Source organism: Streptopelia decaocto (genome assembly GCF_964273445.1).
Source record: "Streptopelia decaocto genome assembly, chromosome: 6".
In the NCBI taxonomy this organism is placed as follows: domain Eukaryota; kingdom Metazoa; phylum Chordata; class Aves; order Columbiformes; family Columbidae; genus Streptopelia; species Streptopelia decaocto.
In genome coordinates, this window is record NC_138660.1 from 42,689,947 (window position 1) to 42,705,191 (window position 15,245).

A 15,245-nucleotide genomic window follows, 5' to 3' on the forward strand; every position below is an offset into this window, starting at 1 on the left:
TCAGAGTTTCATGGACAGTTTAGTCATCTGTTGGGCTGACAGGAATTCAGCCTTCCCATTCACTCCAGGAAACAATAAAAAAATAGAACTTAAAGAACTTGCTTCAATTTTCAGAGACTTATTAAGCCCACCCCCCCGCCCAAAAAAAAAAAGGTGACTTAAGGAAAGAAGAGTACTGTCTGGTGAAAAGGGGAGTGGAAAGAAGTTACCTTTACTAGTCAACACATTCTGTCTGGTGCAAAATTGCAAAGTACCAGAATTTATCTACATTTATCAACTGTTCTGAAATTTGGCTATTGCCTTACAACTCCTGCTGGTTTTCCAAACAAAACAATGCATTATTTTGCCAACAGCCCACCCTAAACACAGTGGAAGAAAGACACCATTTCTACCATGTTTACAAATCAAATGCCATTGGTGGTGCTTGTGAAGGACAGTGATTTAAGGCTGGAGTTCAGAAACAGAAGTGCAGAGGAGAGGGATAAGATTGAGTCATCTCTAACAGACCAGTTAGGAGAAGCCATTTGTTTTACAGATGAACTTACACAAATTTTGCTGAAGAACACTTGGGTTCTTGTAAAGAAAACAACACCAAACAGCTGAAAATATGTCAACAGGCCTGGCTTCAGGCACTTTTTCCGAGTTAACACAGAGAGAGCAAACCCAGCAGCAACAATAACACATACCCTGAGTCCACTGCACTGCACAACGCACTGTTGCCTGCCTTTATCTGAATGCGCATGACAATCCTGAAGCTCTTTAGTGCCTAACTCACCCCCCCAAAAGAGGGGAATTTTCTAGAGGGCCAAGAAGGTTGTTTAATCTTATCCATCTATTTACTTCTAAAGGCTGCTAAGTATTTCTGTTTCATTGGAGTGACAGGACAGCAGAAATCATAGATATAAAAGTCCCATATAATACAGAGTAAAATTATTAGCTGTTATGGAAAGCAAAAATCTCTGTTTTCCAGCACGTATAGCATATTCCACAAGTGGCTGATGCACCATAAGAATCCAGTATTTTTCATCTTTTGGGCAGTGGATTTCATAGGGATTGAAGCTGAGTGGATCAAAGTGAGTCAGAACATAGACTCAGATATTCAGCAGATGAGAGATGCAATATGAAGGAAATGAGTGGGGGTCTTAATGAAAGTTGTGATATCATAATAGAGGATTTTGTACTTGAGGCTTCTCAATCTTAGTCACAACTGCCAGCCACTCCTCCTAGTTACCCTGAACAAACTCTTCCCAAGTGGACATAATACTTTTCTTCAAGTTCATTTAACTGAGAGTGACTTTGAAATTTTATCACCATGCAATGGTAATCATAGATATGACTATCAGCATAAAAAGACTAATGTTTAGCAATAGTTTTAACTCCACAGATTTTAAAATTCCACAGCATTTTTCATACTTAGAAAAGATAATATTTTTCTCACATATTCTTTTCTACTGACTTCTGGAATGAATAGTATCCCACCAGTTTAACTACAATAGATCTGACATTTAACTAGTATGTAATCAGGTGTAACTCGATGCAGAGATACTCCATTTCAAAGCCACAACCATCAGATGTGCATAGACCTGAGTTAGTTTAGCTGTGTTTTAGAACTAAAAAATTACTAGTGGGGTTTGCCTATATGAATATTCCGAGACTTCTAATGTGAGAATAAAGTGGTCAGCCACCCAGCCACACCAAGAGATTTCTGAATTCTGGTTTGAGTTGTCCTAAAATACCAGTCTGTGAGAAAAATACTGTCTGTTCTTACCAGCTTTCAGGTTAAAAAAGCCACCTTTTGTAGTGGAAGCTAAGATAGCATTATAGTTTTACATGTGATTATGGTTCACATTGGCTTTCTTCAAATAGCTGATGCATCTGAACAGCATCTGAAATATTTTATTTTGGAATTGCCTTGACTTTTTAATAAAGTAAAGGGAGAATGCTTGTAGTTCTGCAATATGGAGGCAAATATGACATGTAAATCAGTTTCTCCGGACAAAAGCCTTACACAGGTAGATTATACTAAATGTTTTAATTAACATACCTGGATCGAACATCAGATTTGCTTCAAGTTACATAAATGTGTTTCTTAATATCTTTATCCCAACCACTTCTTTGTAAGAGCTACATTGAAGTCCACAGAAAAAGACTAGCTGTCTGTGTTTCAGGACATTTGGAGTCCAAGACAAGCAAGTCTCTAAAGTTTGTAGAAAAGCTGACTTAACAATTTAGAAATTACTCAAATTTTAAAGTTCTCGATCTTTTAAAAAGTATGACAGGAAGTATAAGAACTGAGAAAATAAAGAAATTGTTAAACTATTCCATGCTTCTGCATATCAGCTCTGGTTTGGAGCTGTGCCTTTCTGTCCCATTTCACAGACCAAATTGTGCTTCGGGGAAAACTTTATCTGAATTCAGAAAAGTGAGGTGATGAAGATGCCAAATCCTGGCTGTGGTAGAAATGTGATTACAGATGGGGCTGTCTTTCAGTTGTCATGTGCAGTCACTTTTGGTCTGGATTTGGACTGGTCACTCACAACCAGCATTTCTGGGAGCTGCCAGTTGAACTCAATAACTATCTCAGTGCTTGGTTTCCCTCCTTAATAAGTGTGCACAGCCAAGTTAGAAATTTAATGAGCACAGCTGTTCTGTAGAGATGTTGTTCAAAGTGCAATGATTTCACTTTTAAAATTGATAGTGTTTTGTACCTTCTATACTAGTTTACAGATTCTAAAATTTGAATTTACACGACAGGGATCCTAATAACAAGAGAAATAGGCTCTCCATGAAGACGGTACAGTTATTTTTTCTCAGAGTTTTCACTCTCCATTGCAAGTTTTCCATTCTCTGTTTTCTTCATCTTCTTGTTCTTCCTGGTACCACCTCTCTGTGCTGCTCTGTTCTGTCTCCTTTTACACTGAGCCATTTCGGTTTTGCTGTTCTCCAAGTCTCTGCGATAGAGTAAGGAATAGAGCCTTACAGAAACATTATTTTCTCCTGTAGCTGCTGCCCCCGAAGCACAATTTCTCCCGTATTTCTTCTTTCCCATCCTGTGTATGCCACTAGCCATAATGGCAGCAGTACTGGATTGTGTGTGTGTAACGCTCTGTAACGTGCTCCTGCTGAAGCTCTGTGTTAGCTGACATTTTGGACTTTTCCAGGCTGATAGGCAAACTTCCTTCAGGGCTTCCCTTCAGTTCTGATGCCTCCCCTATCCCCAGCAAGGTCCTCCCCTCTATTCCCTTTCTCTGTTGCAGAACTGATGAGCTCTGCTCCTCCTAGTCGTGTGGTAGTAAAGACCACTGCTGCAGGACGTGCCTGCGGCGTGGGGTCCTTCTGCTCCCATCCTTCAGCTTACGGTGCGTTTGCTGATGCTCCTCTGCACTAGGACTGAAAATAACAGATACAAATTGGAGATCAAACCAGAAAGTGGACCACTATGGTTCAGTTGCAAAAGTGTAATCAGGAGCAGAATCTGACCAATATTAAACACACAGTGCACATGTCCTCATGCAGAAAGTTGATGTTCACATTGTTCCCATGTGCAGCTCTATCAGTCACTGCTCTGCAATCAAACAATTGTGGAATATCCTTGTGATCTAATTCACATATTTTGTTCCCTCTTTGTAGAAGAACTTGTGAAAAATGTTGGTGAACAGGAAAAAGACCAAAGCAGAAATTCCACAGATGTACAGTTACAGGAAGAGACAACAAGGATACAAAATGAGAGTAGTCAGGGAAGTGATGGTACAACCTGTCCTCCCAGATCCATCGTCCTACAAGTAGTCTCTTTCGACACTCCTCTGAGTGATGAATCCAACTCAGAAAAATGCTCTAACTCTGATCCGAACCAGAAAGATCTCACCGATGCTCAGCAAGAAACACAGAATACAGATGCACTGAATGGTAATACTCCACCACAGAGCACCAGTCAATCTATTGAAGCTGTCCAGGGCAAAGCTGCAGCAGTGTCTGGTATCTCCCTGTCAAACATCAACAGTAATGTAAAATATCGAAAGAAGATGTTGTACAAACCACCAGCATAAGACAGTTTCTTCAGGCATGTGTAGAAACAGTAGAGTCCTAAAACCATCGTGTTTCATATAAACAAATATAATCTTCTTGATACTAGCTATTTGGTATCTTGTAGAAAATTCTTTACATAAAATACCAAGACCTTTAGTTGAACTAGAAGAATGGTTTTAAAGTAAAGATGCATATTTACAATTAAATAGCAGTTTGTTATTGGAGAATGAGGTAAAGTTTCAAAATAGCACTATCTAACATTTTCTCTTCAAATAGGTAATTATTTTTATGCTATTAAAATGCACCCCCTTTGTTTAGGCATGGAATATTATTATTTTGTAAACCACATCCTTTGTACTAAATGTAATGTGAATTTTAGAGTTAACTTTAAGTAGATGGAATTTAGTAGATGGATGGGACTGTGCCATTCTCTTAATGAGAAAGATCAGTCTCCTGACTGTAGTTTGCAGGACAGGTGGAGCAACCAGAAAATCCCTGTAATGTTTTGTTTTGTTTTGTTTTTAGTAAGTATTTTATCACAAGATGCCTATGATTTAGTATCTGGTGACTGTAGGACAGTATCAAGGGCAAGAGGCCCAAGCAACAAGAATTGATGTTATCAAAGTAGGAGAAAGAAAATGTGCATTTTCATTTTATTTTCTGAATTTGCTTATTGTTCGATTAAGCTGTGGGGTGTTAGAGTAATAAGAATAATCAAGGCATATAATGAAACTTTTTTTCCTCACTTCTAATTAAAGTGTTAAACTCTTGCATGCTTTTATGAGAGAGAGCCTTGCAATACTGTACCAGAAGTATGGCATTGCCTGAGCAGCAACACTGATGTGCTTATAAGGTTTAGCTTAAACATAACTATATGTCTTGGCATGTTTCTCAAAAACGCTTTTTATGGAGAACACCCACTTATTTGAGAGTTCCACATTCCAGCACTCCATGCTTTTATTGTTGACAGTTTTTTTTCCATCAGAAATAACAGATGGTTAATTTAGGGTCCTAAATCAAAATATTTACACTAAAGTTAACTTCACAGCATTTGAAGTTGTCTAATAACTGATATTTTTGTCTTTTGACATGTACTTTTTGTAACAATTTTTGTATTAAAGCCCAACTTGAAATTTAAGTGTCTTAGAAAAGTTTCCCATCTCCTGGATGAGGAACACAGTAGGAAAAGCTGCATCATTCATCTTTCCAACTATGCAGAATGCAGTTGTGGAGTCGCTGTCCTTGGGGGTCTTTAGATGGCTGACCAACAAAAATGCTGTTTGAGAGGTCAGATACAACTCAGCATGCACTTAGTGCACTCTGCTGCCTTGTCTTTCTTTACATTCCACCTTTCCTATGAGAAAGGAGAGATCTTATTCTAGAAAAAGCTAGTCTCATTTTATAAGGCAGGGAATTTTCTACAGAATGCCTTGTATTTAAATACTTCAAACTGCAGAATTTATTAAAAGGGTATGAAGTGGTCGAGTTTGTAGTAGTGTATTTCCAAATGCAAGCATGATTTCTAAACTGTTTTTTTCTTGAAAATGCTAAATAAGACATTAATAACATTAATTCCACCAATCCAAGGATGTTCCTTTACAAGCGATGGCAATATTTAAAAAGAGTTCAGATAAACAATGAATTAGAAATGAGATTGATTTAATTATTTGGTGAAAATAAGTGGTATTGGTAAGGTCCTTAATTAAATGCCAGACCTCATACAAGGATGTTGCTCAGCTCTTACTAAGTGGTACTTAAACCATGGAAAAATAACAACTCATGGAAAAAGGAGAGACATACCAGGAAATATAACTACATCGAGTGATTAATCACACAGTGAGAGAAGCAGCTAATAATTTTTAAGGCAACTCCAGAGGCTGATTGATGAGCCAATACTGCCTTATTGGGATTCCACAACATACATCTGAGCCATATTAGGTTTTGCAGCACACTGTTGCTGCTAATTGCCACAGGAAGCTTTAGTATAGAAATATAGGCTTCTCTACTGAAACTAAATGTCTGTGCCTGAAAATCTTAAACTGCTGTATAAAGGTCTTTGGAAATGAAATGGAACTGAAAGGATTTTTCTCCAAACTCTCCTTTATGACAAGCTGTGCCTTTTCCTCCTGGCGAACATGTGTAGAAAGTAGAGGCCACAGCTCACACCGTTGATTGACGACATGCCTACCCTTGTAAAATTCTGTTCTGAAGAGGTCTTCAAATTAGTTTGAAAACTGTTCATCTGATATGGTTTGTGAAAAAATGTAGTCATAAATTCTTGCTGTTGTCACAGGAAATTATATTGTCAAAATATTTTTGTCATGGGAAATTCATTCCCAGTTCTTTGGATCTTGCATTCTAGAATAGTAGCTTTTCACCATTTTAGACCTGTGAATCCTTAAAATTTTTCCAGTGGAAATGTGCATCCCTAGTCAGCCAGCTTAAGCTTATGGAAAGTAACTCTGCATTTCTTTTAGTCTCCTGAACCTTTCATGGATCCCATCATAAGTAATTCATAGTCACTCAAGTCATAAAACCACAAGATGAAGTTGGATTTCTGGTTTGCACTATCACAGATTTTTAGTAGACTGCTACTGCACATAGAATAAGGATATTGGTTAGGTGCTATTTGTAAAGGCATCTGATATTCAAAGGCATTTCTAGTTGTCATTTTATATGAAACTTCTGTTCACTGTGGCATGTTGAATTTACTCTCATCCATCTCCTTCAGTGATTATTTGTGGTCATTTTCCAGCATAGAGAAATACCCAGGTAAATGGAGAGCTCAATGAGTGTTTTGTCTAGTTTCTTCAGCACATTAATGTCAGAGTCCAATACTCTCTGACCATTTTTTTTTAGATATTCCACATGTGAAGGATGTAATGTTTAATATCAGATTTTCCTCTTTGTAGTTGATGTTACGTGGAATTTCTGATTTAGCAGAGTGATACAAAATATACTGAAAATACATTACAAATGTAGTTAACACTTAGCAAAATAGAGCAATTGCAATATGCTTCTTAATCACAGTGCCAATGTGATCGCCATTACTTGTCTCATGAATATGCTCACCAGTCACCAGTAAGGCATATCAGCTTTCTTTTCAACATTATTTTCCTAGTTGATTAGTTTATATACCCTATGTTGAGTTGATCCACATGTTCACTCCCTCCATGCTGGCCTGCTGAACTCAAGGAGACAGTCACGGGAGAAACATCACTGGTTGATCCCCTCAACTGTGGTATAGTCAGTGGATCTACCCAGCTGACCAAAGTGCTTATCTGAACCAAAGACCACGCTCTGCTCAACTTTGTGTTGAGATTGTCAGCTGTCCTTGCAACAACTCTGATCAGTTACCCCTTGTGCTATCTCCTGAGCTTCATGGGCACATCTCCCTTGCCCATCTCCATTGAGCCTTCTTCCGTTCCAGAGTTTACTGGTCAGTCACAATATCATTTACATTTTGATTTTTGTCATCAAATAATTTGATTTATCCTTTAAATTTAATAACATTCCTGCATTTTCCCAATATCTAAATGTCACTGAAAAATATTTCTAATATTTTATGGTATTTTGAAATTATTTACAGAGGGACTTTGTCATCATATTCTTTGAACTTTCCGAAGTACAGACCAGCCATGTAACTATGTAGTGAGAAATCTATCTATATATTATTTAAATACTATCATTTTTAAGTCAGCACAAACCCTTTCACAGAACTTAATGCTTCTAATAAACCCCAGGGGTGACCTAATATTAATTTCTCAACTATGTCATCAATTATATAAATAAATTATATATGGTGTTTTTTTTTCTGTACCTGCCAATTAAGGGAGTATACTGCAAGTATTTACAGCACTGCAATGTGCAGAGGCTGGAGTAGGACACTTTCTACAAACACACGGTGAGACTCAGGTCCTGGCTCTTTGAGATGAAATGAGTTAATATGGGGTTCAGCAGCAGCTTTAAGTCTTTCTGCAGAGATTGTCCCACCATGTTAAAAAAAAATGAAAAGAAAGGCGATGCAGGCATGGAGTATTGGCATAGTCTGCAATATTCAATAGCAAAGGGAAAACTCAGGCTAAAATGTTTCATATTTCTTTTTCACAGTGGTGACATGATTTACTATTCTAAATGGAGAAAATCCTTTAAACTGCCATAGTTGTATTTTAAATACAGATACTTAATATTAGTGGTTTTGCAAGAGTTTCCATTGCTGCAGTGTATGTTGAAGCTCCATAACTACAAATAGCACAGCAGTCTCTGTTTTCTCTCCTCACCCCCCTCTCCTTTTGCTGTGTATAAGTGGTTTGAGATGCACGAGAACAAGTGTGTTGTGTATGATGCAGTAGTGCTCAGCACAGGGGGGAGATACACCATCAGTGGCATCCCCACTTTTCACTTTTGCACTTGGTGGCCAGTGGATCCAGACAGGACTTTGTTAACAAAGGTCAGATATTTTCAATGGAATGGCACTTCAGCTAAGCAGAAGACAGCATAAATATGACCTTACATTTTTTCCCTGCTTTCCAAATTGGAGTTGAGTATTCTAAGAAGCACTGTGCATCTACCAGGACATTATTAGTACTCTCCATGCTAGATTTTCCTACTTCTATACTTTCTGTACTGAGGATGGGGGGCAGAAGGCTAAAGCGATGTCCAGAGTGCTTGCTGATCCTGGGGCAAGGCAGTGAGCACCTCAGCCACTGAGGCTGGGAGAATGAGATAGAAAGTAAGAAGACAAACAACATAGTTATTCAGATTGAAATTTCATAGGTTGTCTGTCATTGTTCTGGCCTTTATAAGAAGCAGAAAACTCAGTTTTCTGTGAGTAAGCTATTGAATTGTAACAGAGATGGAGATCATGGGAAGATGATCTGTCTGCATTCTTGGGAACTGTCATTGAGTGTTTGGATGTTATATGGTGAAGGGTTCCCCATTAAAAAAAAACAAAAAGGGACTGTTTTCCTCTCCTTGCATCACATCTATTTCTAGGTGTAGTTCTTGTAGATGATCACATTTTGTCAACAGAAGTAGCTCTGCCCTGTGTCCTGATCAGTGCGGAAGGAGAACCTGAAGGTCACTATTACAAGAACCCCAGTTTTGAATGGATGTCATTTTTATCCACAATGCTTTTGTCCTTTCCATCACCTCGCTTTCATTTAATTAAATGTTACAAGATTAAGTGGAACTATTATAAGATGATTTTCTCTTAAGTGATGATTATCTGTTTCTCCTAAGTGATTTATTAATTAGAACATTAATTTTAAAAACTGCTTATGTTTAATTAAACAACTCCATGTTTCAATGATTTATAAATGCTAATTGGCACACTTTTAACTTTTCACTCATGATGATAGCCACATTAATCCTTAATATCAAACTGTAAAGCAGATTATAAATCTGTGATAAAACAAATTATCAGTAACTTCACTTTATAGGACAGTAGAGGACTACATATGTACACTGAGTTTACAAAGCATTCAACGTCATCAGCAGTCAGCAGCTGAAAGCCTCTGGAGGATAACCAGGTTAAATAGCAGTGGACAGATCCACATCAACAATGTGCCAGTTGATTAATGGCAATGCAAGTGGCATTCAGTAACCACCCGCCCCACACAAATGCCAGTGACCGTTCAGTGCTGCGGCAGCTCTGTGGTGCTCAGCTGAGCGTGAACCCTTTGCATCCATTCAAAGCGGGTGCAGATTGCTCTGGAGCCAGGTTCCTTAGCATTCCTTGAGTTTGTTAGCATCCCTTGTGCACGCCGTGTGGCTAAACAGAGCAACAGTAAATCAGGAGCCTGGTGCTACACGAAGGCGCCTGTATTTGTACTTAGGATGTGGATGGAAGGAATGTTAGAGTAAAAGGACAAACTATGTGTTTATAAAAAAGATAGGAATTACAAGATAGCAGCCATTAGCAACCATTCAGAAGGCAGAGTTTAACACATACAAAAACTGATGCACTGACACAAAGAAACCTAGGTATGACTTAAAACTCAATGTTTAGTTTTTATTGAAAATTAAACATACAAATTTTTTGTTTTAAGGCCTCTGCAAACCAGTCCTGCCCCACTGCTAACACTCTGCTAACCATACTACAACAAGTATAGAATGTAGATCAATAGATTTTACTTTCATACCCCTCCACACCCCATTTTTTGCTTTTATGGATAACAATAAAAGGTTTGCTAAATCCCTCCAAAACCAACTGCAGGCTGAAAGATCTGGAGACATTCTTTTGTTAGTTCAGTTTTGGGACTTCAGAATCCATTAGCAAACTGGTTGTCTATATTCCATCCACACTAAATTTATGTAAAATAAGGGGGATGGTGAAAAATGCTGCTTGGAGGAATATGGCGTGCCTGCTGGTGGCTGCATTACAGAGGGAGCAGTACCCATGCTGCCACCCTTCCTGGCAGCGAAACAAGGGTAAAATCAGTAGTAATTCTCACTTGTTTACAGGAATGCCGGGGTGAATTTGTAGCTATGAATTTTCTTCCTTCCTCATTTTCATGAACTCCCTTTCCTCTCTTCCCTTTCTCTTTTCTGAACTCTGAGCCTCACTGTCTTTCGGTTTTCCTTTCCTATCACGCATCATACATGTTCCTTTTGTTGATCGTGCCTTTGGTTTCTGTCTTTTAAAAGTCTTCTCCTGCCTGTATTTTTATTTTTATAACTTTTATGCTTCTCCCAGCTCATCTGCTCTGCTTTTGAGACCTCTGTGCTTTTCCTTTTCCACATTTTCAGTTCAGCATTATTAATCACTGGTGGGATCACTCAATCAACTGGTTAAAACTGAGAAGTTACTATATAGTTAGTAAATAACACTGTAAGTTTGCTACATTCTCCCTGTGTCTATTATCTCAGTTTGTAATTTCCTCAGCTGTACTCATTCAAAATTACTGAAGGAATAGTTTAAACAACAGTTTAATATTATGATTGTTGGTTTGAAATTAATGTTGTATGACTTAGTTTGAAAGCTGCTTGTGTCACGCAGTGTCATTTCTCCTATCTGATTGAATTAATTGAATTCTTAGAACTTGGCACTGTCACCTTTCATTATCTGAGAGAAGCTTTCAGTTTGAAACCCTAAATTAAAGAGGATTTAAACAGCACTTCTCTGCAGAGGGTGAATCTTGACTTTCAGTAAGTTGGAAGATAAAACAAACCAAATCCAAACCTGCTTTGTTAACACTTGGTCATGTAAATGTCTTCATATTTTTGTTTCATGCTGTTATCTACTGTTTTCACTCTATCTTTTGCCTTATGGATATCCCATAAGGATTAGTTAATACAATCCTTTGCTTACTCTGGTGAGCAAGCAATTGAAGAAAGCAGTGATTGAAACCTCATTTTAACCTTAAAAAAGTCAGGGGGGGAAAAGATCCTGTCTGTCAGGACTGCACTCAACTTAGTTAACTTCCTCACTCAGGTTTCTAATCACATTTGTTTATCTTCCAGGTGAGCCTAAACACTGTAAGAAGTCAGAAGATAAAGTAAAAGCCACGGAGCAGAAAGAAGCACTGATACAGAACTAGATCTGCTATTTCTTAAAAGCTTCTGACATTTCAGGCAGGACAGGTACTTTTGTCATTTCCTTCTTATAATGGGGAGAGTTTTATACCATAAAAACTCACTTAGTGCTATTATTATCCTCTTTGTTCTATTCCAGTTGTGATTTTAGTACAAAATTTTGAAAAGAGGACATGATGCATGGCACTTCCTATGTCCCCTTAGAAGCCATTCCATATAAAGCAGGGAAAAACAATACTTTTACATCTCTAAATCCTTAATGTCAGGCTAAATGGTCATGCAATAAAACATCCTCTATTCAGGTATATTAAATACTCAAAGTAATACTATTAAGAATCTATTGCTTATGAATTTTCATTTGACTTCTGTTTCAGGAGAAAAGAACTCTAGGTGTTCCTAGACCATGCTCTCAGAGGCTGTTATCTGTCAACTTGTTCTTGGATCATCCTGTTTCTGTGGAGAGTGATTGGATAAAATGATTGAAAGTGTAAAATGTATAACCCTGAGCTGGTAACTCAAGGCGCTTAACAGCTTGCAAGATTTCAGTTGTATTTGTTGTTGCTGTTTCCTCTTGTATTCTGCTTTCTTAAACTAGCCAAAATACTTTTTACAGCCAAAGTTGGACCTTGCATTATTGTATCACTGACACCAGATATTTCCAGTTAACCATGAGACATGTGAAAACATGACATTTATCATCTGCCTGGGATTGCTGTTGTGCGTCATTGCTACTGGCATACAAAGGAAATGGAAAGTCACAATGAAACGTTATTATAGATACTTGTTCGTGCAACCATGCTGCATGCAACACTCAAGTTCTACTTTTTAGCTTCCTTAAAATATCTGGAAATAAAAATATGCAGACTGTACAGGGAAGTTGTAGAGTTACACTGACCAGCCTGTGTGGATCATGATTCTTACCCACTGTGGTGGCTGCCACATGGAGAGAACTGGTGTTTAACAGATCAGTATTCAAAATATCTCTTTTAAATTAATTAAATAGCATCCAGTATTAAAGATTAAAACATTCTCAGTCCTATAGTATTTTGGAAGGCATCAGCAATGGTGTCAGCCCTACCACAAAGCTGGGGCTTATTGTTTTGTAGGGTGGAAGAGGCAGCTGCAGGAATACATGAAAATTGCTTTGATTCAGCAAAATATTGTGTTGCCTCTCAGATAGAACTGGAAGGTGACACTGAGGCCTTATAGCATGGTTTTTCTCAAATGCAAAGGTGACAGGATTGATCCTGCAAAATTCTTGCTAACATATATTTCTTTAAAAGAAAACACCAGACCATCTTTCTCTGAGGGGCAGCAAAAATGGGGCACGCAGGCAGTTACCTCTGCAAGAAGCCTCCGAATGAGCCTTCCAGCCTCAACTGTGCCCAGAAAGAGACTCCGTTTTCATCTCCGCTTTCCTCAAGCTGCATGTGACGTCTCCTGGCTTGCCCAGGCATCCCACGCAGCTGCAGCCAACCTCATTGTCCTCTGCTGGAACCTGCCAGGATGCTTCCGTGCTCCTCTTCGCATTGTAGGCACTCGGGTGGCTCCGGTCACTGCACACCCAGTTTTCCTTTTCGGACCCTGTGGTTATTACCTCACTGACCAAAAAGTCTTCACAGTCAGCCATGGTTCTGTCTGAAGAGGACCCGTGCAGGTGGTGGCTCTCCCCTCTATGCAGAGGCCGATGGATGGTTGAGACCTGTGTCCTGTTCATCTGCTGCTTCAGGGATCTAACCAGAGCTTAACAGGCGTCAGGCTCAACCTCAACACGGGCATGCTTTGTCCCAAGTGAAGAAGGAATCGTAAAACAGTCACCCTGGACTGAGGGACCCTAACACGGCCATACCTGTTGACTGTCTCTTTTCTGACAGCGAAACAATTGAAATGGAGCTGGAAACAGTGGGAGCTCCGAGTCCTGGGATAAGGGAATGCCAAAAGGTGGAATTCCTGTCATTGAATATGTAAGCCATATACATGCTGTGCACAAGTAGTGTGCATAGTTTTAACTTAATAAATGTTTGTGCATATAGGTTGTAAAAAGTGCATTTAAATTGTTTTGTGCATCTGGTCCAGGGCTTGTATTTAGCATGGACAAATTTCTGTACAGTGCAGTTAATGAATGTTAATGAATGAAATTGTATCATATATGTTATAACGCAATTGATATTTTTTGCTAAGAGTTAAGAATTTATATATTCTCTGCTAGTGTTTGAGCAAACCTTTAGTAGCCTGGACCACTCTGTGCACATTTGCATCCTTTTTGGGAATGTTGGACTCTTTTTCTTTTTCCTTTATAATAAAATGTAAACCATCTTCTGGCTTCTTAGTGTCATTAAGGCAGGAGAAGAGACATAATGATCATATCAGACTTATTTTTAGTTGTAAATTGCCATATGCTGCAACAGTGGAAAATCTTCCTGTTTAAGATCTGAGAACTCGGGACCTTACTGCAGATATGTTGAGTATCTGTAGTTCCCACCAAATTTGAAAAGAACAAAAGATGACTGATATATTTAAAAACTAGGCCAGTTAGGTATTTGTTTCTTACAGAGTGTTTTCAACATTGTAATTTATAATTCACTGAGACGTAGTCTGGATCAACCAGAATTTAATGTTTTATTGTATTTTCAATTTCAGACTTGCACCATAGTTGAACTTGACTTTTTTTTTTTTCTTTTTACACTCTTTATCTCTATTCCATCATGATTTATATACTCTGCAAGAACTTTCTCCTGGAAATACAAACAGAAATTATAAGAGATTTTTCAGAGTACTTGGAGCATCCTGTGGGGCTCTCGGTGTCCTGTTATTATAGCCAGCACCAAGATCTCCTGCTGTATAAACCAGAAGGAGCTCCTCATCTCACAGGAGGCACTCATTACCTGCAGAACTTATTCATGTGATTTGTGTATAAATAATCCTTTTTTTCTTTTCATTTGTATTCCGTTTTAATCACTGTGGTAGATGTTACTAGAAGGAGTCCCTAGTTTTTCTTTAATGCCAGCTGATTCTCTTTCTTTGTTGTTTTTTTTTTTCTTTTATCCTTAGCAAGATATCTACCTGGACATGACCCAAAGCTTAGTGTGTTTTTTGGATGAGGAGAAATTTTCTTTGCTGGAGAAGACCGATATAGCCAACATGTGTCAGTTAAGGCTTTGACCTTGGGTGAAATTTGTGTTCGGATGGCAGAAGGGCTTCTTGAGGGGGCCTCTCCCTGAACAATAGTTTGTCACCTGTAAAGACCACGCTACCAAAGCGCTGCATGGGGCCATGGGCATGCACCCCTGCATTGAGCACACTGAGGAGCTGTGGCTATAGCTTAGGCCTCAAGAGTTTTATTTTCTATTTTTATCATGAGATGTCTGACAGATACATAATGTAATATTGTTCTGGGTTACAATCTAGCCAGTATTTTTTATTTAATTTTCAACAAGGCAATCTACAACTTTGTGGTTTTATTCTGCTGTATTTGTCCATGTTTCCTATGATGATATTCCCAAATAAATTTGATTTGAGGGCAAGGATTGTGAAGCTCCTGAGTGTGAGTTACAAATTTGCTTTTCTGAAGCATGTTTACTCTTTTGGATATGGTTGTCCTTGAAAAGCGACAAGGCATTAATGATTGTTTCCAGTCCTTTCACACACTTGTGGCTCCACATTTTTTCCATAACTGTGCCAGT

The 15,245-nt window shown here is 38.4% G+C and overlaps 1 protein-coding gene across 1 annotated transcript in view; it reads left to right on the forward strand.

Moving 5' to 3' along the window:
- The window catches only part of PDE1A (phosphodiesterase 1A), a gene marked incomplete at its 5' end in the record, with an annotated part of 115,128 nt that extends 101,252 nt beyond the window's left edge, over positions 1-13,876 (forward strand). The window contains 3 exons of the mRNA XM_082057105.1: positions 3,631-3,906; positions 11,491-11,610; positions 11,937-13,876. Coding sequence (XP_081913231.1) covers positions 3,631-3,906; positions 11,491-11,567 — 353 coding nt within the window. The 3' untranslated portion in view covers positions 11,568-11,610; positions 11,937-13,876. The remainder of the gene's footprint in view (positions 1-3,630; positions 3,907-11,490; positions 11,611-11,936) is intronic.
- Positions 13,877-15,245: the final 1,369 nt, after the last annotated feature.